Below are 26755 nucleotides of genomic sequence, written 5' to 3'. Positions count from 1 at the left end.
ATTAAGTAAAGAGAATTGGACTTCATATTTTCTATGAGAGCTTTATCCTTTGCAAATGAGCTGGGCACAGGGATAACCTGTGCCCAAGTTGTCAGGAGGAAAATCATAGAATAGTTTGAGTTGGAATGGACCTTTAAAGGTCACCCAGTCCAACCCCCCTGCAGCGAGCAGGGACATCTTCAACTAGATCAGGTTGCTCAGAGCCCCGTCCAACCTGGCCTTGAATGATTCCAGGGATGGGGCATCCACCACCTCCCTGGGCAACACGTGCCAGTGTTTCACCGCCCTCACCATAGAAAATTTCTTCCTTATATCTAGTCTAAATCTACCCTCTTTTAGTTTAAAACCATTACCCCTTGTTCTGCCACAACAGACCCTGCTAAAAAGTTTGTGCCCATCTTTCTTATAGGCCCCTTTTAAGTACTGAAAGGCTGCAGTGAGGTCTCCCCGGAGCCTTCTCTTCTCCAGGCTGAACAGCCCAGGCTGGCTTCCAGAGGTAGGAGTGACAACCACTCGCCCCAGCGTGGAGGGAGGGCAGGGGTGAGCACGTTGACCGAGCCAGGCTGCCGGTGATAGTCAACACGAGGGACTACAACTGCCTGGCAAGCAGCCCTGGGCCCTCTGCAGCCACATCCATCCCCAGGGGAAGGGGGTTGAGCTGCTCAGCTGTTCCTGACGGTCCACAGCAATGATGACATATGAGGGTGTAACCGTGGTTTCTATAGAAACATTTATTGGAAGGGTATAAAAATAGAGTGCAAATTTCAATAAGATGTATTTAAACACTTTGTAGGCAAATAGTCCCACACATTAGTGGGAAAGGAGCCCAGAATGTTGGCAGCGTGTCCAGATTCCCTGATGCACCCAGATCCACCGAGCAAAGCAGAGCCTCGGTCCCCAGAGATGGGTTATGACCCTTCTTTCTGCAAACCTTTCTGTCCCTCCGCTGCGCACTGCTCTGCTTGACGAGAGCTCCCACCAGCGCAGGCACGATTTCATCAACCAGCCATTGGAAGTGCAACTTGGGGCAGGGCTCAGCATAGACACCTGCAGAGTCCAGGTGAAATGTCTTCTGCATCGGAGCGGAGCCCTCAGCCCATGCTCGCTGGAAAGGCAGAGCCTGTTCCTCCTCTTCATGGTACGCTGATAATGGTAGTAAATATGTGCAGTATCACAGCAGTTAGGTTAATACTGAGTAATGTGTAAGTGAACATCTTAGATCTTTAACAGTCCTCTTGCTGAAGTTGTTTCCATTCGAAAGTCCCATCCAAAGTCAGATCAAAATTATCCTTTTCCTGCTCCTGGGAGAGTTCCAAAAACACCTGAAACGGGCAAGATAAAGCTCTGATTATTTCTCTGACATTCACTAGGTACTGCGATGCTCCTTTACAGGAGGTACAGCTCTGCAACCCCCATGAGAGGTATGTGAAGTAGCTTTATGTGGGGAGCACGTATGCAGTAGCCGAGACTCCCATGCTCTCTGCTATAACCTGCTGAGAGGCACTGGCTGCCCATAGGTATATCCGTAGAGTAGGTTTTACCCACCAATGGATTGACATAAACATTCCTCATCTTTGCCACCAGCCTTGTGCAAGCAGCAATAATCTGCTGCTTCAGGATCAGCCACAGAGGCTGGGCATGGGCATCTACCAAGGGCGTCCATCCCTTGGATGTGCTGTGTGCCTGTCTCAGGTGAGCGGAGTCATGCAGCAACACTTTGCCTAGGTTTGTTCCAACCATGCTAAATCTCAGCGGTGAAAAAACCCAAATGTTTTTCACCACTTTCCTGGCAGAGAACCCCTCGCCCACCACCCCCAGGCAGTTTTTTGGTGAAGCAGCCTTCTGCCACTTCATGGGTCCAGGTCTCGTTGCGGCTTTTGTTCCTGCTCACGCCTTTACAGCATGTCTAGCCTTGAAATCACATGCCTGAGCCAAAGTATTCAAAGAGAAGCTGTACTCCTCGAAGCTGAAGTTTCGTTTGGCTGTGGAGAAATGGAAAGAGAGTTGGAAATTAGCAGTCTGTGTTCCACCTTTTCAAAAAGTCATCTTGTTTTGCTCTTACCTTCTTCTAGCTTGGAGAAAGAGTGAGACAGGGGCAGTGCATCTTCCATTGGAACCTTGTAGACTAGCAAAGAGGGGAACCTTGAAGAACAAGAGGAAAAGGCGATTCTTGCTCTGTATTGAGGTTCTGGGACCAAAACTTTATGTCACGCTATGAGTTGGATGTGGTTTTTGCAGCAGGGTTGAATGTGGTGACATTATCAAATCAGATCCCCATATAGAGACTCTGAGCTATTTGTCCCTCTCCAGCAGAGATCCTGTGTCTGGCCATCACACTGGGCACATTTTTAGGACTGAGATAGTGTTGGAGCCACTGTTCATCCCATATTTTATAGTTACCGCTCCTGACGGGCTGCACTTGGGAAAATCCTCAAAATCTCAGCATGGAGAAGATCAGTGTGCTCTGGGTCCTTGACCTTAATTTCTAGTAGATAGCCTTTGCCAAACTTGTTCTTCAGGTACTGAATGGAGCCAATGCATCTGCAGGGGAGGGAGGAAAAAAAGAGATGTCAGCGTGAAACCATTGATGCCCCACCATCTGCTCCTTCCCAAATTGTGCTGCTGGCGAAACCATGGGGAGCACTTCCTAAAACCCATGGTGATGGGCTCGGGTAGGTGAGGCCAGAGGAGAAGCCCTGTTGCTACATGGACCGAAGAGGGGCCAGGAGACATTTCCCGGCTCAGCTGTGCGCCAGCCATGCTGCTACCCACCGTAGCTGCCCGGACACCATGATGGCCACACGGTCGCACACCGCCTCTGCCTCCTCCATGTAGTGCGTTGTCAGAATGGCTCCTGTCTCCTTGGTTTTCAGGGCAGCACGAATCATTTTCCTGAGGCCCAGAGGGGACCAAAAAAAAAAAAAAAAAAAAAAGCTAACACTCCCTAGGAATATCAGACACTTTTTCTTATACCTTTGTCGCTCCAAATGCTTCTCCCCTAAAACAAGTGTAAAAACTTTACATACAGCAACTTTAGACTGATGTGCCCATGGTAATACTTTGAAATAATGACAAAAAGGAATATTTTTCACTCAGGTCCATTTGTGGATTCTTCCAAATCCCATACATGACTATCCTAAAGTTTGCAACAAGGATGAAGGTAAAATGTTTTTTCTCTCTCCTTGCTCCTGCTTCAGCTAGAGAGAACCAGGAAAATGGAGTTTCCAATAAAACCATTGGCACGTGATGAGCAGCACCAACCGCAGATGGGGCAAAACACTCTTTACCTAACCTCAAGCATCTACTTTTGGCTTCCAATCCCTTTACCACCATGGTGGCTCAGTGCCTGGGGTCCTACTCACCAGACACAGTGTTGCCCATTAGGGTCCGTGCCAGTTGACGGCTCATCCAGGAGCAGGACCGCAGGGTTGCCCAGCATGCACATTGCAAAGCACAACTACAACAGGGAAAGGGGTTTGAGTCAGATCTTTTGCAGTCCCTGGCACTCTGTCTACAAAGAGCTGTGGACAGCGTCGCTCCATTTATGGGAATCAAGGTTCTGATTTACAGGAAATGTGGTTTTGGAAAAGGCTAATTTCCATCACCCCATAACGGGAGAAAATACGATGGTCTCCCGGGTAGCTCAGAGCACAAGTAGGTCCCTCTGCTCACGGAGGGGATTTTTGATTTGTGCTATGAGCGTTGCAGTGCTCATTATAGGTAAAATAAAACACACCTTTCTGGTTATCCCAGCAGATAATTTTCTGGGTTTTTTTTTTAAATAGTCCTGAAGCTGCAAAGCATTCACTATTCTGTGGGGAAAGGGAACAAGTGAAAACAGAACATTTCTGTTAGTCTCAACACAATACTCTCATCAAGGATTCCCAAAATGATAAGAAAAAGGAACTTTCTTCCCCTTGCTCTTGACTCCTGCTTGTTTTCATTAAACTTTTATTGTGTTATTAAAATGTAAGTGAATATTTGAAGCAAAGTGTACTGAATAAGCCACAAGCTCTTTTCTGAACCCATCATTAGCGTCAACAGCATTATAAATCCATTCCACCTCGCCAGTGTCAGCTGAGCAGGCAGTACTTAAGAACCCTTTCTTGTAGTGCCAAACTGTAACATCAGAGATTTTAGAAATTCTTCCTAAAGATAACATATTTAAAAGGACATTAGTGGTAAATTTATCCCCACTAAATGCACTTAGGCAAATTGGAGATTTTCTTAACCCACTCACTTAATCACGGCATTTAGCACAAAATCCCTTTTGCATTTCCATTTCCTGAGTTTCTTTCGAAGTTGCCTCTGGCTCACAGTGAATTTTGACTTTCTGGTCCCCTCCCCACGCCCTAGGACTAGGGGATAAAACATTGACTAACCCCTGGAAACAATCTCCATCCGTACCGGTTGACAGCAGCAGCCGTATCCTCCTTGCACACCCCTTTCACGGTTGCGTAGACCCACAGGTGCTCGTGCACGGTGAGGTCTGGCCAGAGCGGGTCCTCCTGTGGGCAGTACCCCAGGAAGGCAGGTGCGTGGTCCTGGAGGTGGGAGGTCGCTCCATCGCCTGTCTTCATCAGCACCTGCACAACCAGGCTGATCATTTTGCTCTCACACAACCTTGCCCAGATACAAGGGTATGGTTCAGAGGAAGACTATGGGTTTCATTGGGATTTAGGCAAGGAAACTCAAAGAGCAAGGGAGTGATTTTTCAACCTTCATTTACTTGGTTTCTAGCTATAAATGTGGCCAATTAGGGTAGATGTAACTGCTTGTCAAAGTTAGAATTAGCTCACAGGTTTTTTTATTAATACATTATTTAATTTAATAGCACAATGCATTCAGTTAAAACCTTGATACCTATTAATAATGCTTTGAAAAAAAATATAGCTTAGCCTAGGTGCAAGGTTTGCACTTGCACTTTTATCATGGATCTATCCCTTTTCTCCAGATGCTTCCTACCTGCCCAGCAGTCAGTGTCGTCTCTCCAATAATCATTTTGATAGCTGTGCTTTTACCAGCTCCGTTGGGCCCCAGAAGTCCTAATACTTCTCCTGGAATCAATACATATAATTTCTTAGTAATACTTCCCATTCAACAAATATATCAGGCACAGTCCATAAAAGAAAAAACATAAAAGAGAGCATGCTAGTATCAAAGACCATATAAAAGTAAACAGTATAAATATATGCTCTGGGAGTCCATAACATTTCAACTCTAACTGATGCTGCAAGTCTAAGCATTGCTCCGAGGCCACTCAGAAGCCACTGCTGAAATGGATCCTGGAGAGAGGGGGCTATGTTATTTTAGATAACAGAGAGTCAAAGGTAACTAATAGGATGCATCCACATCATGTTGTTCATTAACACATCAACCACAGACTGAATATGCCTTAGCCACAGAGCAAATAGATTTGACCTTTATGTCCTTGCTCAGATAACTGAGAATCTGCAGAGAATTAACTCTGCATTAACTCCCTGTATGATCAGGGGTCCAAAACAGGTCTAGGAGAACAGTTCCAATTCTCACCTTTTTTAACACAGAAGGAAATATTTTTGGTGGCCATTTTCTTCTTCTTCTTAAAAACGGAACCAGCTTGCTTTATTTTGTATTCTTTGCACAGGTTGCTGACAATAATGACTGATTTCTGAAAGTGAGGAGGAAGAAGAAATATCAGTCTATTATATTGGATAGCATTAATCCTTCAGGAATATTTTTCCATTAAAAAAGGCAGAAAACCTTCTAAAGACCTTTGAATTTGTTTCATAGTTCACTGAGAATTTGAGGTGCAACAAGACACTATTGTCCACGTTCCTCTTAATGACTTTCTTCTCTATCCTGATGGGACCCACACTGTACATTTGGGAGTTTTATTTTCCCAGTGAGAATAATACAGCCAGAGCACTGACCTTGACTTATTGATGCTTGGTGGTTTGATTTTCACCAGTGGGCTTCTTACTAGTATAAAATAAAATGAGGAGAACAACACTTAGTCGTACCTCCTCCTGACTCGGAGCTGCTATGGCATTTCTCACCGCTGTTCTTTCAGCTTTAACATCTTCATCTTCCTCTTCGAGCTCCTCAGGGTGTTGGTGGCTGCTTTCTCTTCTTGGGGAAATCCTACAAACCCACCAGATTTGTCTTAGCATTTTGTTCTTTACCCTTGTTCGCGTCCAATGCATTTTGGATAGATCAAGAGTGAATGTCCCTCTGGTTAAAATGTTTCTTGTGTTTTTTTAATTATTTATTATTATTTGTTTTATATTTATAATCTTTCTATGTTTTACAAAGAACCAAACTGGTACATCCACACAGCACAGACAACACCATGTGGAGGTACTAAACAAGCTTGAGAGCTGTTTTATATTATCATAGCACTGCAGTATTTAAGGGGTTATTTTAGTTATAAAAAATCACCAGTATTAAAAAAAATATTTAAAAATAGGGAAACAAAGGCAGTGATATCTGATCAAAATGTTGTCTTCAAGGAAAAGCACTGTGGTAGGAGTTTAGACCTTGCATGTGCCTGTGTGTTTATACAAACCTAAATATTGGGTCCTTCCTGAGAACTGCTCTTCCATATTTCATCTCCAAATATCGAAGAAGAAAAATGAAACCCACAGAGTGGATATAAGGCTGAAAAAAAGAGATTTCAACATTAACATCCTTGCCTTCCATCCTACTATGGCTGAAACTGAGAAGTCCATTAATGTCTAAACTCAGGGTAATCCTGAAGGCTATGAACTCTACTATCACTTACCAATACTGCAGAAAATACCAATCATAGAAGAAAACCACAATTCTTAAAATAACAGGTCAGCATTAAGTGATCTGGGCTTATTTCATTTTCCCTTCCCCATTTCAAAGGAGCGAGGTTATTTTTGCACAGGGGGTGGGGGGGGGGGGGGGGTGTAATCTGTCACCCAGACCCACCGAGATCCTCCTCCTGCATGAAATGAGCTCAGGGTTCTTGCCTGCTTCCTGATAACTGAGGATGGGGTTGAGGAGACACACATTCCTAAATAAAAGTAATCTTAGAATTTTTCTTACTGCGAAGACAGCTATTAGTACATCATTCCTTGGAGCCACACCAAGTATCTCAGTGCCTTCTATAAAAATCTATAAGAATAAAAAAAAAAAAAACAAAACACAATGAAGACCTGTAATGCTTTAGTATAATGCTGGCTAATTTTGGAAGGGTTAAAGCAAACAACAAATACTTTGAAAATGTACAAAACCTTCTGATTAACCCAAAATATTCACCATAGAGATGAACAAATACAGATGTTTGAATTTGGGCATCCCAGTCCTATACCAGAAAATGGGGGTTATGGCCTATCACAGGAAAACATCCAGTGTCCTCTCCTTTGGGGTCCCAGTGGAGAAGAGGTGGAGGTGAGTGGGACAGGACAGAGGAGGGGTCTCTTCTATTTGGACTTCACTCCTAAGTCATTTATGCCTCATAAACAGTCTTGCATGTAGGTGGAGGGTTTTCTTAAATTCTTAGCTGACTTTCCACGACCTCCCTCAGCTGGCATGGAGTAAAGCGCCTTGTGAGTATTCTTAATTCTCACTCAGTTTCCATGCAAAATGAAATGCATAACTTCAAATTTTCTCTTATGATTGTTCAAGACAAGTTGCTCGACTCTGCATGGAAAGAATTAAGAGTGCTTACCTATCTACAGTCATAGCTCAGCTGCACGAGAAGTAGCCCCTAGCCATAATGAACAGCTGGAAAAATGAGATCTGATCTGAAACGGTCATCTAACGATGCACTCTGGCCATTTGGAAAATACCACCTCTTAGAGGAAACTAATGAGCCTTCCCAGAACACAGCATGTGGTTACCACCAGGCTGTGCTCACAAGGACATATAGCTGTGTTTTATGGTGGGGTGCCTCTCCTCGCCCAGCACCACCTCTTACCTGCTGGCAGTTGCTCATTACACCAAGCAGTGGGTACACAGGAATCAAGAGAGACATAACGTAGAGGGAGACACTAGTATTGATTGAGAAATCCATGACTCTGCTGATGATATAAGAAACAAAGCATACCTAAAAATAAAACAAGAGGGTAACTTAGCTGATGGGAAGGGTTACGCTCCTCACTGGTCTTAAAAATTGTGTGGGTCTACCTTTTCAGCTCCCTGATGAACTTCTAAAAATGGTCAAGAAATATAAAGATGAGAAATGGTAAGGGTTCAGGAGGTCCTCGGCCATTTCTGCTTGATGGTAGGCTGCTGGTTTGGGTCAGCTGGGGAAACTTCTTCCCAGACACAGGGCTGCTTCGGGCAGAACAACAACACACGGGATCCTGTCCTATTCTTTCCCATCCCAAATAACCCACTTCCTTCCAGGTCACGCTCGGGCTATCTGCATCTAACCTGATGGCTCATGTCTCAGCACCTTATATCTCTTTGATGTGAGATGTTGAACAGAGTGATAAATAACTTTTTTGCCTCCATTCCTGCACCAGCTCAGGGTGGATCCAAGTATTTCCCCGTGCCACAGCAGGATTGTGGGAACAGAACGTGGTGACAAGAGTTTAATATAGAACTGACTGCTATAAAACACGTGCCCATATTTATGTTCTACCTCTATACTTGGTGTTTTGACCTCTAGTTTATCCTTAAGATCACAGAATACATTTCTATAAATGCTACAGCACATTATCTAGCCATATGCTTACCACTATCAGGATAAAAGACCAAAAATCACAGTTCCATCCTTTGCGAAAGACGAAGGAGATCAAGTAGATTAAGAGAACGATAGAAATTCCATAACCAAAAGTACCCAGGATCTACAGGGAAAAAAAAGGGCTTTCATTGGAGAAAATGGAGTCATCTAAACAACCAGAAACCTATATATAGCAATGTGGTTCAGTTTAAACAATCATGCGTTAAGATCAGGGTATTCAGAAATTACCACAATTTTACTGCTAAGTGTAAAGGAGTATATTAAGGCAAGATTTATTGCCTTTTATTTCCAGCTGGGGAAACCCAAATGATAGGAGGTGAAACAAGGAGAAAGTCAGTAAGCATCTAGGGACCCAGAGGTGTCCCAACACCATCTGCACCCACGGTGCCTCAGCTACCTGTACACATGCTCAAAATATTACCCCAATCACTCCCTAGTGAACCAGCAATCACCAGAACAGAATATACCAGCAAGAAGAGGCTGTCGATGCTCCTGGAAACGTTGTTCCTCAATGCAAACTGAAACCCCAACATCGAGAAGAGAAGGACCCAGCACAGTGGGACATCCACCAGAGCCTGGCCGCACCAGTATGCTGAGGGAAAGAGCCCCGAGATCCGCAGCTGGGCACGAGCTCCCACCTGGGAAGGCACAATGCAAAGGGCAGTTTATTGTTGGTGCCTGGTTGGCCAACTGCACCCATGAGAATGGCTCCAGGAAATAAAAAGCTAACAAAAAGCTGTTACCATTGTGATACTGGGGTAAAATTCCGCCTCTTTTTGTCTTTAGCATTTTGTGCTGGCTGCAAAGCTGCTCGTGGCAATAGAGAGAAAAACACCTCAAGCTGCCCATCATATTCAAATGTCCTTATGGCAATGCAGTTGTAACCCCTTCTGCCCACCCCAAATCTCCCCTGTTTCAAAGAATTTACCTTATAATCCTGCATGTAGCCCATTGCAAAGTGAGGAGGAAAACCAGGGAATAACAGCAGCATATAAACAAGGTAAAAAGAAACAAAATAATCCCAGAATTGTGGCTCATCTATCTGAAAACAGAAGAACAAAAGCATTTGTAGAAAACATCTGCAATGTAATGGCTAGATGCCACAATTCATCTTACTGCATTTCTCATGAAGAACAGGGCAGTATGAACACAAAGTGGGATTTGAAACCAAATATTGGCAGGAGGAAGTTTTTCCCCAAACCATAGCCCTGCAAAATGCTTGCCACCAGTGAGATGGGTGGTGCAGGTCTCACTCCTCTGTCCCAGACTTGTGGTGAGCTCTCTCTTCTGTCAATTGATGGACCATAGCTTGAATAACGTGACATAGAGAATAAGGAACCTCCTGAAGAAACCATCCCAGCCACCCTCTCCATTCAGCAGCCCTCGAGACTCACAAGGGAAAAATTAGCTTCAGTTTTCCTGAAGTCAATGAAGTCAAACATGATGGTTCCAGAGCCACCACCGAGGAAGGTGGGTCTACAGGTTCAGACAGCCCCACATGACTTACCATTAAAATCTGATGACTTACTGAGACCTTAAGCAGATTTAAGAATTGTTTTCTGACACCTTCTGGCTGCCAGGCTCTGACACTTACAGAGAAAAATGGATGACTCCAGATCCGAATGTGCATGGTGGAATTGAGGGCTCTCAGCAGAGTGTTGCTAATGACGTTCACAAGCACCGGGAAGCAGTTGATGGCCTCCATGTGGCATAACACGGTAAACCTGTAGCTCTTCAAAGAGCAAGACAAGAAGATGAAAACTCTTGGCTTTTCTCATCTACAGGGAGGCAGTAGAAAAAGAGTACGCCAGGAGAATCCAGGCCTGAAATAATTCATTTTGCCTATGCTTTGTTTGCTAAAAACCTAATTACTAGGTATTGGAAGTCTGTATAGCTGTGCTACAAAAATGAAAAATTTGAGCTGGAGGATGAGGGAGACAAGGTCTCCTCTAGCATGTAGTTTACTGGTTAAAACACTTCCAAATCTTTGTACCTGTGGGCTTTACTCAATAGGACCATCCCACAGGTAGAGCTGATGGAGGCATTTTGCTTAATTATTCAATTGTTGGGAAGAAACAGGAGGAAGAGAACAAAAATCCTCACCTGGCCTTTGCGAGACACTTTTATAGCCCCATTGTGTTTTAGGTCCTCTGTGATATTTTCCTCACTTATTTCCACTGTGAGATCTTGGCTCTCGAGCTTGTGGATAAAGTCTTCAATGCCTGTGCCTGGTGTGAAAGCCAAAAGCAGAGGAATCATAATACTGAACAACAAGAGAGTCTTTGATGTTTTGTTTTTGTTTGTTTTTGTTTTGTTTTTTTTTTAAATCCATGACCACCAAACAAAACCAGAGAAAGTCTAATAACTGTGGATGTCAGACAGCACATATATGGTGGATCATTGCACATTCATTTCTGTGAATTTAATGGATTTCAGTCTTATTGACTGAATCTTTCATTGTCATTTTTTTTTTCTGCCTTTCCTGAGTTACTACAAAATGTATTTTCCTTGCTGATGGTCTGATGAAGCCAACAGTATCATACTTTGGCAAAATAACATAAAATAGTATCCACTCATAGGAATGTTGAAGGTAAAATTCTGGAAGTAGACTGTTAATTTGACTCTGGATTTGGGACAGGGAAAGAACTGGGTCCCTTCTAATCCCATCTGCTACAATATCCCTTTTCACATCATTGCATCAGGATCTCACCAGCTGCTGAAGCCAAAGTAGGCCTTATTCACAACCCCTTAAAAATGACAATTTCCATGCTCTTCTGTCACTGAAACCTTCATTCCTTGGATCCTATCCATCCCACAACCATCTGCTCTTTCCACTTATTTTCCTTTGCAACAGCAAGAAGCCCCAGAATAGGAAAGGATGAGGAAAGGCTCGTTCCCCTCACCTGTGTTGTTGTGGACCAGGAGGCTTGTTGTCTCCGAGTGAGCCCTCTTCCCCAGGGGCAAGAAGTACTGCGCAGACGAGAGCTCCCAAGCACTCACGCTCTGCCAGGCAGCAACCAGGGACAGTTGCAAAACCAGGGGAAGCAGAAAAACCACATAGAGCAGCAAACTACATTAAGAAAGAGATGAATAAACACTTTAAAAACAGATATTCAGCAGAACGCATTTGCATATTGGGAATGGTATACTTTAGTCAGGTTACCCAACACTTTTTCTGTTAAAAATTTTTTGGTAATTTTATTTTCAGAAGTCTCAAACCTTGATCATTCACAAAGGCCCTCAAAATTTAGCAGTGAGAGGAACTCAGATCTGGAGTGCTCAACTTTTTAGGCCATGAAATGCCTTTCAGACTGCCTTAAGATATAAGTTTTTCATAATTCACCATCTCCCTTCTGTTTCTTGTGCCCCACCAGGAAACGCCAGCATGCGAGATTGAAGACCAATGGGGCCAAATTATTCAGACAATGGCAACATGAGAGATGTTTAAAAAAATTATAGAGGAAGTCTGAAAGTAGTGTTTTCCCCTCCTCTCTCTGTACACACTAGTTTATTTTAAAACTTCCTCCTCCACCTGAAATAAGTGTGTTTCTAAATGATTCTTTTCTTCAGAAAGAAAATGGGTTACCCTTGCATAAATCACTCAGCATAGAAATGAAAATGCACAAAAGGGAGATTTTATATTACTGGCACTGGAAAAGAAGCTTTCCTCTCCTCTGAGTGCAGATTACCAAGATCATTCATAGTCAAGACCTGATATCAATTAATCCAAACTGTCATCAAAACAGGGGGGTGAAAATTGTCCCCCCTGCTGTGAGTGTGTCCAGTTCCAGATCTGCAAGAGAGACTCACTCTGGTACTTACATTGACCGCAGGTTTTTCACTGAACCCTTAAGCTTTAAGAAATGCACCCATGCCATGGCAGAGACCTGCTGCCTCCAAAGAGCCAAGCCACTGACTGCTGCCTTCCCGGTGTCTGAGAGCAGCAGGGAGCCTGGCTCCATCTCGTCGGGGCACCGCGGTCCTGCTTCTGCCCACTCCTCCTCAAGGACGCGCTCATCTGCAGAGAGTTTTCCACATGCACATTTATGTCTGAGACCAGTTTCTATGTTGTAACGTGTGAAAAATTAAGAGCCACCTGTTAATCAGCTGTTGGAGGCATGCCCAGGTGTTATTGTAAAGTAGCCGTTCTCTTTGGGTATAGATTGTATATTTGCAGCCACAATTGTACCTTCTTGATCCATGGTGGCTTCTTCCTCCAGTCGCAGGAAGACATCCTCCAGGGTTGTCATGCTAACTCCATAGTTGATAATTCCCTGGTCAGAGCAGCTGTCGAGGCCACTGAACAGATCTGCAGGACAGAGATAATACAAGTGGTTTCAAACATAAGCATGTATCTCCAGACCAGATTTTGGTTCAGCTGAGTCAACCTGACGGGAGCACCTCCAGTCACAGAGGAAATGATAAAGCAGTGAGCTGCCAGGATGCAAAGGGTCTGGAGGAACACAAAACTGCCAGATCCATAGCTCATTGAAGATGTTTTTCTACTTAGCACCAACATTTCAGACTCTGCATCGTCTGAGGTAGTAGGGCTGTGGGACTGTCGGACTGAGTATGATGGACACGGTGGGTGAGGGTCTGCCTGGTGCCACTGCGGGTATGAACTTTTCTCTTGTCACTGTCTTCTCTTTTAACAGAAAGAAAAATAAACTCTCAGTAGCACATGTAGCCCAGTTTAGCCTGCTAGGTTTTTCATTACAAACGGTAGAAAAGCATTTGTTGTACATTTTGATCTTAAATGTACGGATGCTAAAATTGTGGGGGGAAAACCAAAATGCAACAGTTCTAAAGTCCTTACGTGACTCCTGTAGAAAATCTCCCTCTTCATTTCTCTTTTCCCACACTGGGGATTATTTTTTTCTATGGACAATTCTCAATTATTTTAATATACCTTACCTGGGAATTTATTCACGTTTTCTAATGGCAGTTTATATCTCAGCTCATATTGACTGTGTCCTGAGAATATGATATTGGGGATGTACCGTTTAACCAGAGATGTCACCTTCTCTAAGTCACAAGACTCACTGACATGGATCCTGTTCAGTTGAAAGAAAAGGAGATGCTTAGTTTTGGAAAAAACAAAAATAAAAAAGCCCAAACAAACAACAACCACCATTGTATTTGCTAGGATGCATAAAAAAAAAAAATTCTAGCATACTTCATTTATCCCTTGCTCTGGAGTAAAGTGCTGTTTCAGTTAATTTAACTGAATATTAATTCAGTTAATTTTCTTGTTTTGATGACATCTGCTCTACGGTTTCCCCCTTACAGTCATTCTAGTGGCTCCTCATACATGCATGTTCCCAGACACCAGTTGTTGGGGCTGAAGTAGATACCTTAAATGATAGCCAATCCCCCATTTTTTTTTCAAGAACAGAGAAGAACCGACACACTTCAGCCTCCCGTGCGAGATAAAAGCCTTGCGGTCTAAAGAAAGAAAAAGCCAAAGGAATTTATACTGTAAAGCAGTTGTTCCAAACTTTTTTTCCAACTGAACCTCACATGGGCTTTCAGCTCCAGGGTTGTTCTGCAGAGGTGCTACAGGCTGAGCCTCTGCTTACCTGCGAGGATATCGACCTCATCCATGAACTGGGTACTGAACAGGATCACCCGTCCAGCTCTGTGCTCCTTGAGGAGGCTCCACACCTGGTGTCTGGAAAGAGGATCCAACCCAGCCATTGGCTCATCCAGGAGCAAAACCTGCAGAAAGGATGAAATCAGATATTCCTCATTGCCGGAGCAATTGCGCATCTGTTAGATTTGGTGTTCCCCTGAAAGCCTCAGGTCCTGAAGGCAAGAGACCCAGGCCACCTTTTATGCAAGGGCAGCTATTCTGGGAGCTGTGTAGAGGTCAGGGAACGATCTATCTGCTTTAAAACTAGGCTAGCAAGATGGGTTATGAATTTAATGAAATGAAAATATTAAATTTATTAATTTTAATAATTATGAGCACTTTAAAGAGGTCTGAAATCACGCACGAACTTGCAGCCGAGTACATGCATAAGGTTTTAGGTATTTTGGACCTGGATATTCCCTATATTACAGAGCCATGCCTGCTGCTTTACCTGGGGGTTTCCAAGCATGGCTATTCCAATGGATAACTTCCGCTTTTGCCCGCCACTCAGTTTCTCAGCTTGAGTGTCTTGAATGTTACCGATATCCAGCAGTTCCAAAATGTTTTGCACCTAGAACAGGACAAGGATGTCCATTCTCAGCACCAGTTGTCCTTCCATCCTTTATTAGCCATGAAGGAGATCTGGCTGGGACTGGAGGCAGTTTCTAAGAGCAGGTACTGAGGTCTACCGCCACCAGCAGGAGCAACCACTACAGGGGCTGCTACATCCCCTCTTCTCCTTGGGTTGAGCAGAGGAATCTCTGTGGTTGCATCAAAGCCACAGGCTTGCTTACTAACCTGGTTGAAGCTCGACACCAGCTTTGATTTTCAGAAGATGCAGCCGGGTGGACCCTTTGAGCTTCCCAGTGCAAAAGGAGCCTTTACTGAAATGTGGCATTTGCCTACAGCCTCACGTTGCTGTGCAGTGATGCTTTTAGGGGGAACACACACTTACCTCTCGCTCTACATCTTTGGACTTGATGCCCTTGATTTCTGCAAAAGTTTTCAAGTTTTCTTTCACTGTTAAGACTTCAAACTGTATGTTGAATTGTGGGCAAATGCCAATCATCTCTCTAATCTCTTCCCTATCTCCTGTTTCAGAGAGTTTGTAGTTGTATATGGTTGCAGAGCCTGTTTACAGGAATAAATATGATGAGGTGAAACAAACTGGTCTTTACAGCTTTTGAATCAAGCCCACCCCATCCCACCATTTGGCGTCCTACCTTCAGAAGGCAAAGTGAGTCCACTGAGCACGTTTAACAGTGTTGTCTTTCCAGCCCCACTGTGGCCGAGTAAGGCAGTGATCTGACCCTCGTAAATATTTAAAGACAAACCTAGAATGAAAATAACATCAAGTTTGGGAAGAAATGAGGTTTGACTTGCCTCTACTCATTACTGAAGGCAAGACAAGTCAAGAAGCATAAGAACTAAGTAGCAATAATTAGCCAAAAGTGTGTTAAGCAATGTGGGGCAAAGTTCTGCAAACCTGTAACTAAAGGCATAAGAAGCTGCTCTGTATTTAGCAGAAAAGATAGAAATACAATAATAGAAACAAATCTTTCTTCTCTTTAGTCTTATTAAAAATGGAAAAACAGTGAAAACTGAACAAAATAATAATCAGTCACAGCAATTAATATTTTACATGCATTTTCAAGCAATGCCAGTGTTTTATTTCTTTGACTGACTGAAATGTTTGCACAACTGTTTTTCCTCATCTTTAACAGGAATCAATATCACAGCTTTCATACCTCTTAAAGCTTCTGTCTTCTTGTCCTTCTTTTTATATGCTTTTTTAATATTGTTGATTCTAAAAGGAAGGTAAGGAGGATATTATTTCAGGATTCCTGTAAATACATTTCCCTGGTGCCCTTTTTCATTCTTATGGACCTTAATTTAAAATGACAGAAATGGCATGAAAAGTAAGAGGCACTGGGAAGCAGCCCTGAGATTCAGCAGGGTTTGGCATGCTCTGTACACAGGCATGAACATCACTACCTGGCACGCAATACTGGACCCCCAAGCCTTGCAAAGACAAGGACAAGCCCATTGCAACAGATGGCTGTTTTACAACGGGCTGCCCTCCACGTTCTCCTTTTTGTCCCTAATGGATATTTAACAAAGTCCACAGCAAAAAACAAAACAACTTTTTTTTTTTTTAATCTGAATTTATCTGAATTTCACCATTAGTGACCAGCCTGAATTATCTATTTATCTCATCTGCATTTTATCTCTAATTTTTCTCTGTGAAACAAAGTGTTTTGCAAGAGCCTCATGAACACAAAAACTGCCTGCGTAAGTCAACCAAAGCTGATGGCAGAAGTGGTGGTCTGTGGGAGCATTAAACCCAAACTACCCAACTCAAAAAGCATGAACAGCAATTCCTTCTCCCTTAACCTGATGGCTTCCTTCCCCACAAATTCGAGGGGCACCGGCTCTACGTCATCACCGAGGAGCTCCTCGGAGCTCGCTGCAGTTCTGGGCGTCTCCCTGGTGGAGCGTCTCCTGCTTCGCACCCAGTACGAGGGCTTCAGGCAGAAAAAAGGGGGATCTGGGATGCCGTATTTGCCTGATGGGAAAGCAAATATGACCTGTCATTAACCAAAGCCACGCTAAGACATCATCCTAGACTAAGCATTTAGGAGGTTCTAATAAGTACTTGGCTGCCTCAAAATTGGTACTTTGTCCAGTTAAAAAAAAAAGAGGTTTGGAGCTGGGGTAGACGAAGCAAGAAGGTTGGCTTCAGGGCTATATCTAATGAATTCAGTATTTTACTTAATGAATTAAAATATTGTCACACACATTATTACACTATTTTTTCATAAACAGTTCAACAGCAGTATAACTACAAAAAAAAAAAAAACCAAACACTAAATACGTTGTTGTCTTCAATTTGGGAATTACCAGTGTGTGCCAGGGGCAGAAAAGTTACTCAGTGAGATAATACATTTTTTTAGTCCAAAAGATCTTTTGGTTGACTCGGAGAATGGAGCAGCCCACCATTTCCTTGAGGAGCTGTTACACACAATCTGTATAAATCAAAAGTATAAAAGAAGAAAATATGATCATAAGCATAAATCATACCTACCTGGCAGAACTTTGTCGAAATACATAGCTAACAGCATGTACAGGACTGAATCAAAGACCAGCATAATGTAAGTTGAAACTAAAAAGTATGATTCCTCCATAAGGTTAGAAAAAAAGAAACCCATTCCATATTTTTCTAAATGGAAAACCTGAAATAAAGGATAAAGAAGAATAATTTTCAGGCTGCAAAACTATGCACGTGCCATCAAACCATGGATGCAATTGACTTTGTTAACCCAGAAATTATCTGCAGTATTGATCAATTTTTCTTCTTTTCTTTCTAGTGAGGAAGGGAAATAAATTTACTCCACACAGAGTTATATTTTCATTCAGAATTTTCCAGAACAATCCAGAAGCAGGAGAAAAGATCTGATTTTTATAGAAAATCATTCAAGAAACATGATATTGGCACCCTTGATGTGACAGAGTCACGACAAAGACAGTGTAATTTTACATAGTGATTGATTTAACCATATGGTAAATTAGCAGTAAACTCAGTTTCTTTTTCTGCTGGTGCAGAAATCTCCTCTTCCAGGCAGATTTTTTTATATATCAGGAAATCAAATATTAAATAACTGGAGCTAGAAAGCATTGCTCAGAGCTATGGAGGTATGACTGATGGAGAACTGGGAAACTGCATAGAATTATCCAAAGCAGGGACAGAGGAAGGATAGCCGCAGCAGAAAACTCGAATTGTATTTGCACAGTCTCTGTTGCCAGGAAGAGTCGCTGCAGCGAGAGGGAAATGACCGGGCGGCAAAGAGCTGATGTCCCCGAGTCAACTCGCTGTCTGCCTGGGGTCCAGCCCCGAAGGATAATGGTGCTGTTGTGTGCAGCAATAGGCTCGCTGGGGTTTCCTCGGGTTCATGTGGATGCTACAGAAGTGCACAATGGCAGATTATTTGTGACGAGGGCTGTGCTTTTCTTTGCATTCGTCGGCTTTTTAAATAGGGGAATGGGATGGGGGCATTGGAGCCCCTCTTTGCTGCCCAACAGCAGCTCAGCTTGCATGGAGGTTTCATAACAGGACGTGGAAAGTACCTGAAGATTTTACAGATGTGGAAAAGCTGGTCTTTTGAAGTGAGGGCTATGAATTCCTATGTCTTTCTCTATTAGCAAAGTATGCCAGGGTCTTTTATTGCCACTGTCTGTGACAAAACGTACTCTGTCCCCACTGAGAAGTCCCAGGACAGCAAGCTACTGGGAAGGTTCAGCTGCAGAGCTGATGCCCCATACCTTTGCAATGCCAGCATTAAATGCAAAAGGACAGAAGAGACCGAGAAACCACTTCAACGGTTCTGGAAGATTTTCTATCAGCACTGAGAGGCTCAGGCATCCGAAGAGAAAGGTGATGAGGAACCCCATGGAACCAGCAAGTTTGGAGGTCCTTAAGAGGGAGCAGAGCATGAAAACCAGGTGGATCTGTAAGAACAGAAGTTTCCTTCAATCACTGAAGGAAATAAACACCTTTAACAGTAGCACTTCCATTTGCCAGGCAAACAGATCTCTGGTGAGCTGGGCCCATGTAATAAAATACACTAAAGTCCTTCTTAGTGGGTCAATCTGAGCTTCAAATGAGGTCTTTTGTAGCCAACCTACTGCCTGTCAGACCTTCAGGCTGTAATTCAAATGACTGCTGCTGAGTCAGAGAATCCACTCAGCCATTTCAATTAGTATGACCATACAAAGGATGATACCATCCTGAGCACTGTGCAAAAGGTTCTGGAGTAATGGTTAGGCTCATCAACATAGTAATAAATCACATGGTGAGAAAATCTGGCTTTAAAACCTGACTTACACATGCTAGGCCATACAGGAAAAACAGCAGTAAGATTGCAGGGAAGCTGCTGTTGTAGAAAGGATCCTGCAGCAGGAGAGCTGTCAGCAGGCAGGAGAGGACCATCACGTAAACAGCATACAGCAGACTCCAGGAGAGCCTGAAGATGGAAAGGTGGCATTACATTTTCGTTTAATTAAGAACTGTTGTTACAAGTTCATCTGCATGGCAGAACCATTTTAAATTAAAATATTAAGTATTTCCCAGAGTCAGCTCATTCACATCCTCTGCAGAACAGAGAGCGTGACCCACCTTAGAAGGAGATACCCAAGGAAGAAGAATACGCTGCTGCCACGCTCAACCCTTCTGGTTTGTCCTTAGAGTACTGGAGAAAACTTATTAACTCATTTAACTTATTAACTGACTGCGCGAGTGTTAGAAGTATACTGATTTTTTGCAAACAGATACTTTAATTAAAAAAGAACTCACCAAAATGCAATATCCTTCAGCCCCATCATCTTCATCAATACTTTGAGCTGCTTCTTTTCTCTTACAACATTCATTGATAAGAAATACATGAATGGAGAGAAACACATCACGATAGTAATCATGAAATAACCGTAATCTAATGTAATTGAGGAGGTGACACTCCGGGACTTCATACGGACACCAGCAATTGATTTCATTTCTTCCCAAACAGAATGATTTGCCACCACCTAAAGGAATTCAAGGTCAACATCTCAGTATTTAATTTATTTTCTACAGTGAGGTGTATTTATAGAAGGAACCTTCTGATTCATCATCCCTAGATTTACTTTTTAATGCAGCTTTACAGAAAACATCAACAAGTAATGCAATAAAGCCCTATGGGAAGGGCTCATCTGACTCACTTGTGTGTTTGCACCTCAGCTAGACTCCCTGCCTTGTCTACTGAGAGAGATGAATCCCTCAGCTCATCCAGAGGCAAGGATCCAGACACACAAATGACTTGTGCTCCCCAAGGTCCTGTTTCTCTCCTCGGGGATGAAAGCAGCCTGGAGAGCTGGAGGTGCACAGCTAGGTGGAATGACCCCTACCCTGGTATATTTTTGAAGAACAATTTGGAAAGGAAGGACAAGAAATGACAGACATGCCTACTTTGAAACCAAGTCATCCAGCAGATATTCATACCACCCCAGTCTCCTGCAAGAATTGCCTTTTCCTTGGAATCTGAGAAATACTCTAAATCAAATAGCAGTATTACACTTGGTTCCCAGCCTTTAAGAGAAATCACCATTTTGAAGAGAAACAAAAGTTAGTACAAATTTTCAAAATTAAATTGAAAGCAGTCATTTTTTTGCAGGAACTGCCGATTGCATTCAAGTTCTCACTGTCGCTGCCAATAACACTCAGACAGTTGAGCATTTTAAGATAATTGTTTTCCTGCAGAATTTTCTGACAAGTCTGTCTCTTGCTATTGTCACAGAACAATTTGTCTTTTCTGGCCCAAGTTTAAAATAAAAAGACACCTACATCAGTTCATAAATTTGATTTACCTCTATAATAGCAGCATCGATGCTGGACTGCAGGGACAGGAAGCCTTTGTACCAATACCTTGGGCTGTAACAGTACCGCGATGAGAAATTGTAACAGTTATCTGCAAGGAGGAAAGGGTAAGGGCATCACAGGTAAGACCAGTGAAATGTAATTGGTTTTCGCTACAAAAGCTGATGATAAGCATGCATATGCACTATGGGAAACTCTTCAAATAGACAGTGGCCCACTGACAAAAAAAAATTAACAATTTATTAAATCATTTAACATATATAGATTATTCCAACAAAGCAGTGCCTATCCATGCCGGGCAATCATCCACCCATAAATTCTCATTTTGTGTTACCTATGTATCCAAAGTTGTCATTTGGAATAACCACATTCCCAGTAGGAAACCTGAGGTGATAGGAGACGTTGTCTTTAAATACAACCCCTATAATTTCATTATTCGAAATCCAGGCTTTCTCCAGGGCTCTCTCATTGTCCAGTGCCTCTAGTTTTATACCTGTAGTTTGTAAGAAAAATATTGCAATGAGCTTCTGTAGGTCTGAAAACGTGTGCACAGGGACTGGGTATATGTTCTGCTTTTTTAGCATTGCAACTCCTCTTTTCCAGTTCTCTGCACTGGGCAGGGTAGCACCTTTTAAATACTTCATATTTTACCAGTTGGGAAGAAGTGAATCTCAAAAGAATGAACCAACGTGTCTTAATAGTACTATTCTACAAAGGCAGAGCTTTACAGCATAGAAGCACACACTGACCTCACTAGTAATTTAAATACCAGAGAAGAAATATTTGCGAGAATGGAGTATTTGGGGTGAATTTTGTTTACTGATCGAAGATACTGGAGAATCACTGAGACATAATGTATAGCAGGGTAAACAATGACAAAGCTAAATATTTAAAAGGCAAAACATACCTATCATTACAGAGTTCAAGGCCACTTTATTCATGATCTGCCTTGTGGTCACAGTGATGGGTGTAAAAGCAATGGTGACCCCAGTGGCATCATAGGCAGGATCATCTAACTGCCCGAGGTAGCTGTAAGGCACTTCGGGGTAGCGGATGTTCATCATGAACGTGCACACTATGAACATCAGCGGCAGAAAAAGCAGAGACAGCATCCACTCCTAGGTAAGGGGGAGAGCGGAGAAGAGAATGTAATAATATAACAGTATAAAAGCATATTCTCTGTGGGATTAAAATATAAACAAGGGGCACTCAGTCACACCGGTTTCTTAGATGTCGAATAACTAACAAGGTCTTTGCATTGTGCATGTCACCTCAGTAAATTACTCTGCTCAAAGAGCCCATCTGTGCTCTCGTACATCACATAAGAGACAGAAATATTACCAGTTAAAAAAGGAAAGTCTTGTAAAGTGTTCATTCCCAGTCAGGGCTTTTCAAACGTACTTTAGTGTTCAACTTTACAAAATGAAATAGAGGTATAGGGGCAGGCAGGGATTGGTTACTCTTCAGTAGTTAGTTTCTCACTTTTTTCTTTTTTTTTTTTTTTAGCTTACCTGGAAGCTCTGCATTTTCATCCTCCACTTGATAAGTACATTTTTCCACAAAAGAATTTTAGTTTGCTGGAATACACTCATATTTCTCTGAAGTGTCTTCATCTTTGAACCTACAAACAATTTTTTAAAAATTGCTTTCAGATACAACAAAAGGTAGAACAGCAGTGGCTGCTTCTATTTGCACAGTCCTTGCACATGTGCACAGTAACACTTTCTTTCCCTTTTTACTGCAAGAGAGAGCTGAAGCAACTCAGACCTCCTGTGCTGAGCACAAGCCAGCCCTACAGCACAGCTTCTAGCAGCAAGGGACCAAGAGACCTCATCATCCTCAACATACTCCCAGTCCTTGCAGCTCAGCAGTAAGACACCAGTTATAACCAGAATTTCATTCTTCCATGCTGTAGCATGGTAAGGCTGGAAGGAGTTATTTATGAAATAAAAAAGGGAAGATCACACTACATGACTTAATTGGCTTGGGTAGCCTTCATATCCAAGAAATAATGACAACAATATGGTCGATTAAAATCACCAAAATCTTTTTGCATGTAGTTTTAGTGTGCTATAGGCTTCACACCAAGGCGTGTTGAGCAACTCCTGGCTGTGATGTGAGCTGAGCTCATACGGAAAGCAGTGTTGATTGAAGGCGACTCGGAGCTACGAGAGAACAAATTCTTGGAAGTCCGTTTGGAGAGCTGTCGTCGTCGGGGATATTAATGGGAAATGAGAGAGAAACAGCCATGAGCATGCATTGGTGTGTTACTCCAAAAGACCTGCCAGCATCCTTAAAAAGATGTGGTCAAACCAACACAAGGATTTCTTACCTGGATTAACGCTGGTGGTAGAAACTTAAAAAAGCAGGCAAAAAGCAAGCTGTCAGAGTAACTTTTGCAGATGAGATATATCCATATTAACGTCAGTAAAATAATAATAACAACTCCAATGAGACTAAGTATTCAAATGCAAAAAGGTTACACTCAGGTAGCCAAACTGCTCTGCTGTCACATATGTAGCTAAAATACGCTTTCATACAAGACCTTGATCTTCTCTAAGTGAAGTCTCAGGTAGAAATATCAGAACATTTATAGACCTAATCCTTTCAAACCTTCCTGTCATACAGAAAGAGGATTTACGTTGTCTTGTTCCCTTTGGTGAATGATGCCTCACGGTGCTGACAGGCAAGACAGAGTTTATCTTCTTCCAAAGATTTATATTCAGCCCGTAGGGGAGGCACGTCTCTGCTGTAATGAGGCAGCAGGCACCGAAACGCTGGACAAGTGGCTGCAACAAATGGCCTTCCCCGAGTGCACACTGCCAACACATGCGCTGGCACGGGACCTCGGGAGGACGGGGCAGGGACATTGGCTCAGCGGCAGGAATCTGCTATTTTGCCATCACTCTCTGAATAGATTTCTCTTACAGACGATCTCACTAAATCCAGGCATGTAAAAATTTGAATTTAACCTGTGCTAATGATCTCTAGACTTCCTTGAGGAGACTGTGAAGTTAAACTTGCAATTGCTTGGTCACTTTTTCACCTAACAAACAGAAGCAAGATGTAAGACAGCATGTATCACCCATTTGCATTTCCGCAGCTGAAACTGGATTTGTGTCACAGCTAAAGCAGGTTTCCAGTTTGTTCGTCATTTTAATAGTCACATAGAGTAACCTTGACAAGCTGACACACGGCTGGAGTTTCAGCTTCACACCCAGGAGTTCCCAGGTGGGATGGAGAGCTGGTGCACCAGGTACCCATCATGGATGTCCCATGTGTACCCCTCCCCATCACCCCTCAATGCTGCCTGGCCCCCAGCCGCGCTGCTGCAGAGTTTGGGCAGTTGGGGGAAACTCAGCAGAACTGATCTCATTGCTTCTTCAGTATTTTAGGGGGAAATTTTAAGAGTGTAAGATGGACAGAAGACTTTTAAAATTCAGTCTTTAGCTTACACTGCATGTAGGGAAAGAAACCTGCTCCTCACATGTACTGGATTACTTAAAATACTGAGCTGAGCTGAACCTACCACATCCTCTTAGCACTGAGAAACACTGGAAATACACCTCTGCCATAAACTGAGCTCCGTTTGTGTGTTATTTCATATCAAAGTACAGTTAAAAAGACTCTGTTGCCTTTAAATGGTCACTAAGCTTAATCACAAGCTTAATTCAGCCTGTTAGAAAGATGCCCAGTGTCACACCTACGAACTCATACTCTCACCCAGTATTATTAACGGTGTTACTAATTCCTGGATGTTTTCATACCTTTTAAATAACAATTTTTGTTTTAAGAAGAATGTTTAAGCCTTACCTTAACAGGAGGGTTTGAAAGGAATCCAGAGCTTGTCCTTTGCAGCGTGCCTGTGAAAGCGGAGAGGGTGAGCCTCCCTGGGATGCACTTGCCAGTTGTCCCAGCGGCTCTCAGTGCTCCTTTGTCCATGCACCCGCTTTTTTCACTCAGGCACTTCTGCCAAAAGGCATTCCTCACACCATCACTTCGCTTTTCCTGGCCTCCTCCCTGCTTCCTCCTTGGCAGATCTTCAGATTTATTTATGTTATAAAAAGCAAACAGAGCATATTGTTGTTGAGTTGCTGGAGCAGATTCTCTGAAAAGTTACTCAGGAAATTCTTGAGTCTTGGCCAAGAGAAGAGAAATGAGCCCAACAACAAACCACACAAAAATCCTTTCTCTGGCAAACTCGGTTATGTTTCTCAGTGCAGCAAGAGAGGCTGAAGTCAACAGAAATATTACGGCACATTGCTGAAGGCAGAGGAGCGAGCAGTGACTCTCGCTCATCTCTGAATGGCAAAGGTTGTGTTTGCAAACTGTTTCAGTGCCACCAGCCCCGGTACAGGAAGAGCAGTGAAGCACTGCCCCCCGGATAGGAACCACTCTTCTGATTACAAAACATACAGTAAACATTAAAATAAGCATCTCTTGACTGACTCTGTGCTTCTAAAGGGAAAGGTTGATTTCATCCCCAGGCTGAGAGTGTGGCTGTAGAGCATGCCTGCCCCTCCGTCGCCCACCGCAGCATCCCCTGCTGCAGCAAGGATGAGGACCCAACTGTGGAAGGGAAAAGCAACCTACTGGGACAGAGGCCGGGCTTGCAAACACGAAGGACCTGGATCTGCTTCCCTTTACTCTGTCTAGCAGAAAAAAACCCATCCCTAACATTTAGATAACAGTCAGATGTTTCAGACTCTAGAGGTGTAATAAGTCAGGCCACAGAATCAAGTTAAGACCTGCCCCCAGTACATCTCCTAGGTATACAAACCTTCTCCTTCCCTTCCAGCCCCTCCTCACAAAGGGGTGGGGGGTGGGAAATTAGAGCAGAGAAGTGGATATGCTGGGTCCCGGTCAGTGAATCTCAAGCAAAGACACCTCCCTCCCTATCTGCTTGACAGAGGCACCGATGTTTGGAGATCCATAGGGAAAGCAGCTCTTTGGGTGGTGTGGGGTGGCTGCTTCGGGGCCTTTTCCTGGCAGGAGCAGCCCATCACTGAGCCACGGCAGCCACCTGCTGGTACCTGCTTGCCCGCATCCCTGCCTGCATTGCCTACACACACATCTGTGGCTGTGTAATCCACCTGCATCAGCCATGCCTGCATTGCCCATACCATACCTGCCTCTTCTCTACCAGCATCGCCAGCATCACTCACACGAACTAGGGGAGCTCATGGCGCGGGTGAGGGTCTTGCTGCTATGTCTGGCCCATGGGATGACACTACCCCTGTCCTCCACTGTATGTAGGGAGTTTCTACTTTATTTAATTTTTTAAATGTATTATTTAAATCTAGCCCTGGCAGGCAGATGTCCAAGAAGAGATGCTGATCTGCTCAGACAGGGTCAGGGTGCTGGTGCTTACCCCATCTCCCCACCAGTGCCCCCATCCCTCCCAAACACCCAGAGAGGATGGGTGCTAGTGAGCAGCCCACCCCGTCTTCCTGACCACCAAAGCAAGTCAGACACACATGCTGTGGCCAGAAGACCTGTTCAACCTACTGTCCCACTTCAGCTTTACTTTAGGTCAAAGCACACCTCATTTCAACTCCACATAATAATTATTTTTTTGAAAGATGGTGATCTAAGAGCTGCCAGTTTTCATTACACTTTTCCAGGGATTGCTGAGTCCTTTCCTCTCTCTGTGTCCCCAGTGGTGGGGACCAGAGTTGGGCCAAAGTGGCTGAGCTTGAACACATAGTGACAGCAGATTTTTGGGTCAAAACACAGCCCTGCATGCCTCCCCCAGAAAGCACCATCCTCATCGGCTGTGTGACACCAGCCGGAAGGATGCTTCTGAGGACTGAGTGAGCCAAAGCTCTGGTGTCCTCCTACCATGGATGAGTGAGGGTTTCAGAGCCTCCTCTGAGTTTGCATATGATTCTCTCCAACAACTGGGCCCCCAGCACACAGCTGCGGTGCCTGCCTTGGCACCTGCAATTTATCCCAGCAGGGTTATTCCTCAGCACAGCAAGACTTCACAAGTCAGTCTGAGCAGGGGTACAGATGAATG

The 26755-nt window shown here is 43.5% G+C and overlaps 1 protein-coding gene across 3 annotated transcripts; it reads right to left on the bottom strand.

Annotated features, from left to right (window-relative positions):
- Positions 1-757: 757 nt before the first annotated feature.
- Positions 758-24679, bottom strand: LOC104014290 (ATP-binding cassette sub-family A member 10). Of its 3 annotated transcripts, XM_087750492.1 has the most exons (39): positions 24550-24679; positions 22248-22357; positions 21644-21854; positions 21071-21229; positions 20727-20827; positions 19681-19907; positions 19213-19351; positions 18651-18836; positions 17416-17563; positions 16725-16896; positions 16079-16137; positions 15554-15664; positions 15286-15461; positions 14782-14901; positions 14278-14416; positions 14053-14143; positions 13613-13752; positions 12888-13007; positions 12521-12716; positions 11602-11768; positions 10802-10926; positions 10293-10430; positions 9627-9740; positions 9166-9336; positions 8691-8801; positions 7928-8056; positions 7054-7122; positions 6548-6639; positions 6003-6123; positions 5533-5650; positions 4966-5057; positions 4408-4586; positions 3737-3812; positions 3363-3457; positions 2773-2892; positions 2401-2541; positions 2063-2142; positions 1927-1982; positions 758-1322 (listed from the first exon to the last, which is right to left on the bottom strand). In XM_087750492.1, exons 2-39 carry the CDS (start codon positions 22347-22349, stop codon positions 1224-1226), a joined length of 4890 nt encoding a protein of 1629 aa, XP_087606618.1. In that variant the 5' UTR covers positions 22350-22357; positions 24550-24679; the 3' UTR covers positions 758-1223. The 3 variants fall into 3 exon arrangements, 2 of the variants coding, with proteins under 2 accessions (XP_087606618.1, XP_087606619.1); XR_015703132.1 differs by lacking the exons at positions 758-1322; positions 1927-1982; positions 2063-2142; positions 3737-3812 and having other exon boundaries at positions 2528-2541; XM_087750493.1 differs by lacking the exons at positions 758-1322; positions 1927-1982; positions 2063-2142; positions 2401-2541 and having other exon boundaries at positions 2777-2892; positions 3737-3807.
- Between the last annotated feature and the right edge of the window lie 2076 nt (positions 24680-26755).

The sequence above is a fragment of the Nipponia nippon genome, unplaced genomic scaffold (assembly GCF_047370975.1).
Source record: "Nipponia nippon isolate SJK-2023a ecotype South Korea unplaced genomic scaffold, ASM4737097v1 scaffold_14, whole genome shotgun sequence".
Classification (NCBI taxonomy): domain Eukaryota; kingdom Metazoa; phylum Chordata; class Aves; order Pelecaniformes; family Threskiornithidae; genus Nipponia; species Nipponia nippon.
This window is presented reverse-complemented; position numbering and strand designations above follow the sequence as displayed.

Coding starts and splice junctions, on each gene's coding strand:
- LOC104014290 (XM_087750492.1), bottom strand. CDS start 22,349: ATGAAGACACTTCAGAGAAATATGAGTGTATTCCAGCAAACTAAAATT. Junction 14,902..15,285: donor CCAAAGATGTAGAGCGAGAG/GTAAGTGTGTGT, acceptor GTCCTGTTCTAG/GTGCAAAACATTTTGGAACT. Junction 14,144..14,277: donor TGAGGTCGATATCCTCGCAG/GTAAGCAGAGGC, acceptor TTCTTTCTTTAG/ACCGCAAGGCTTTTATCTCG.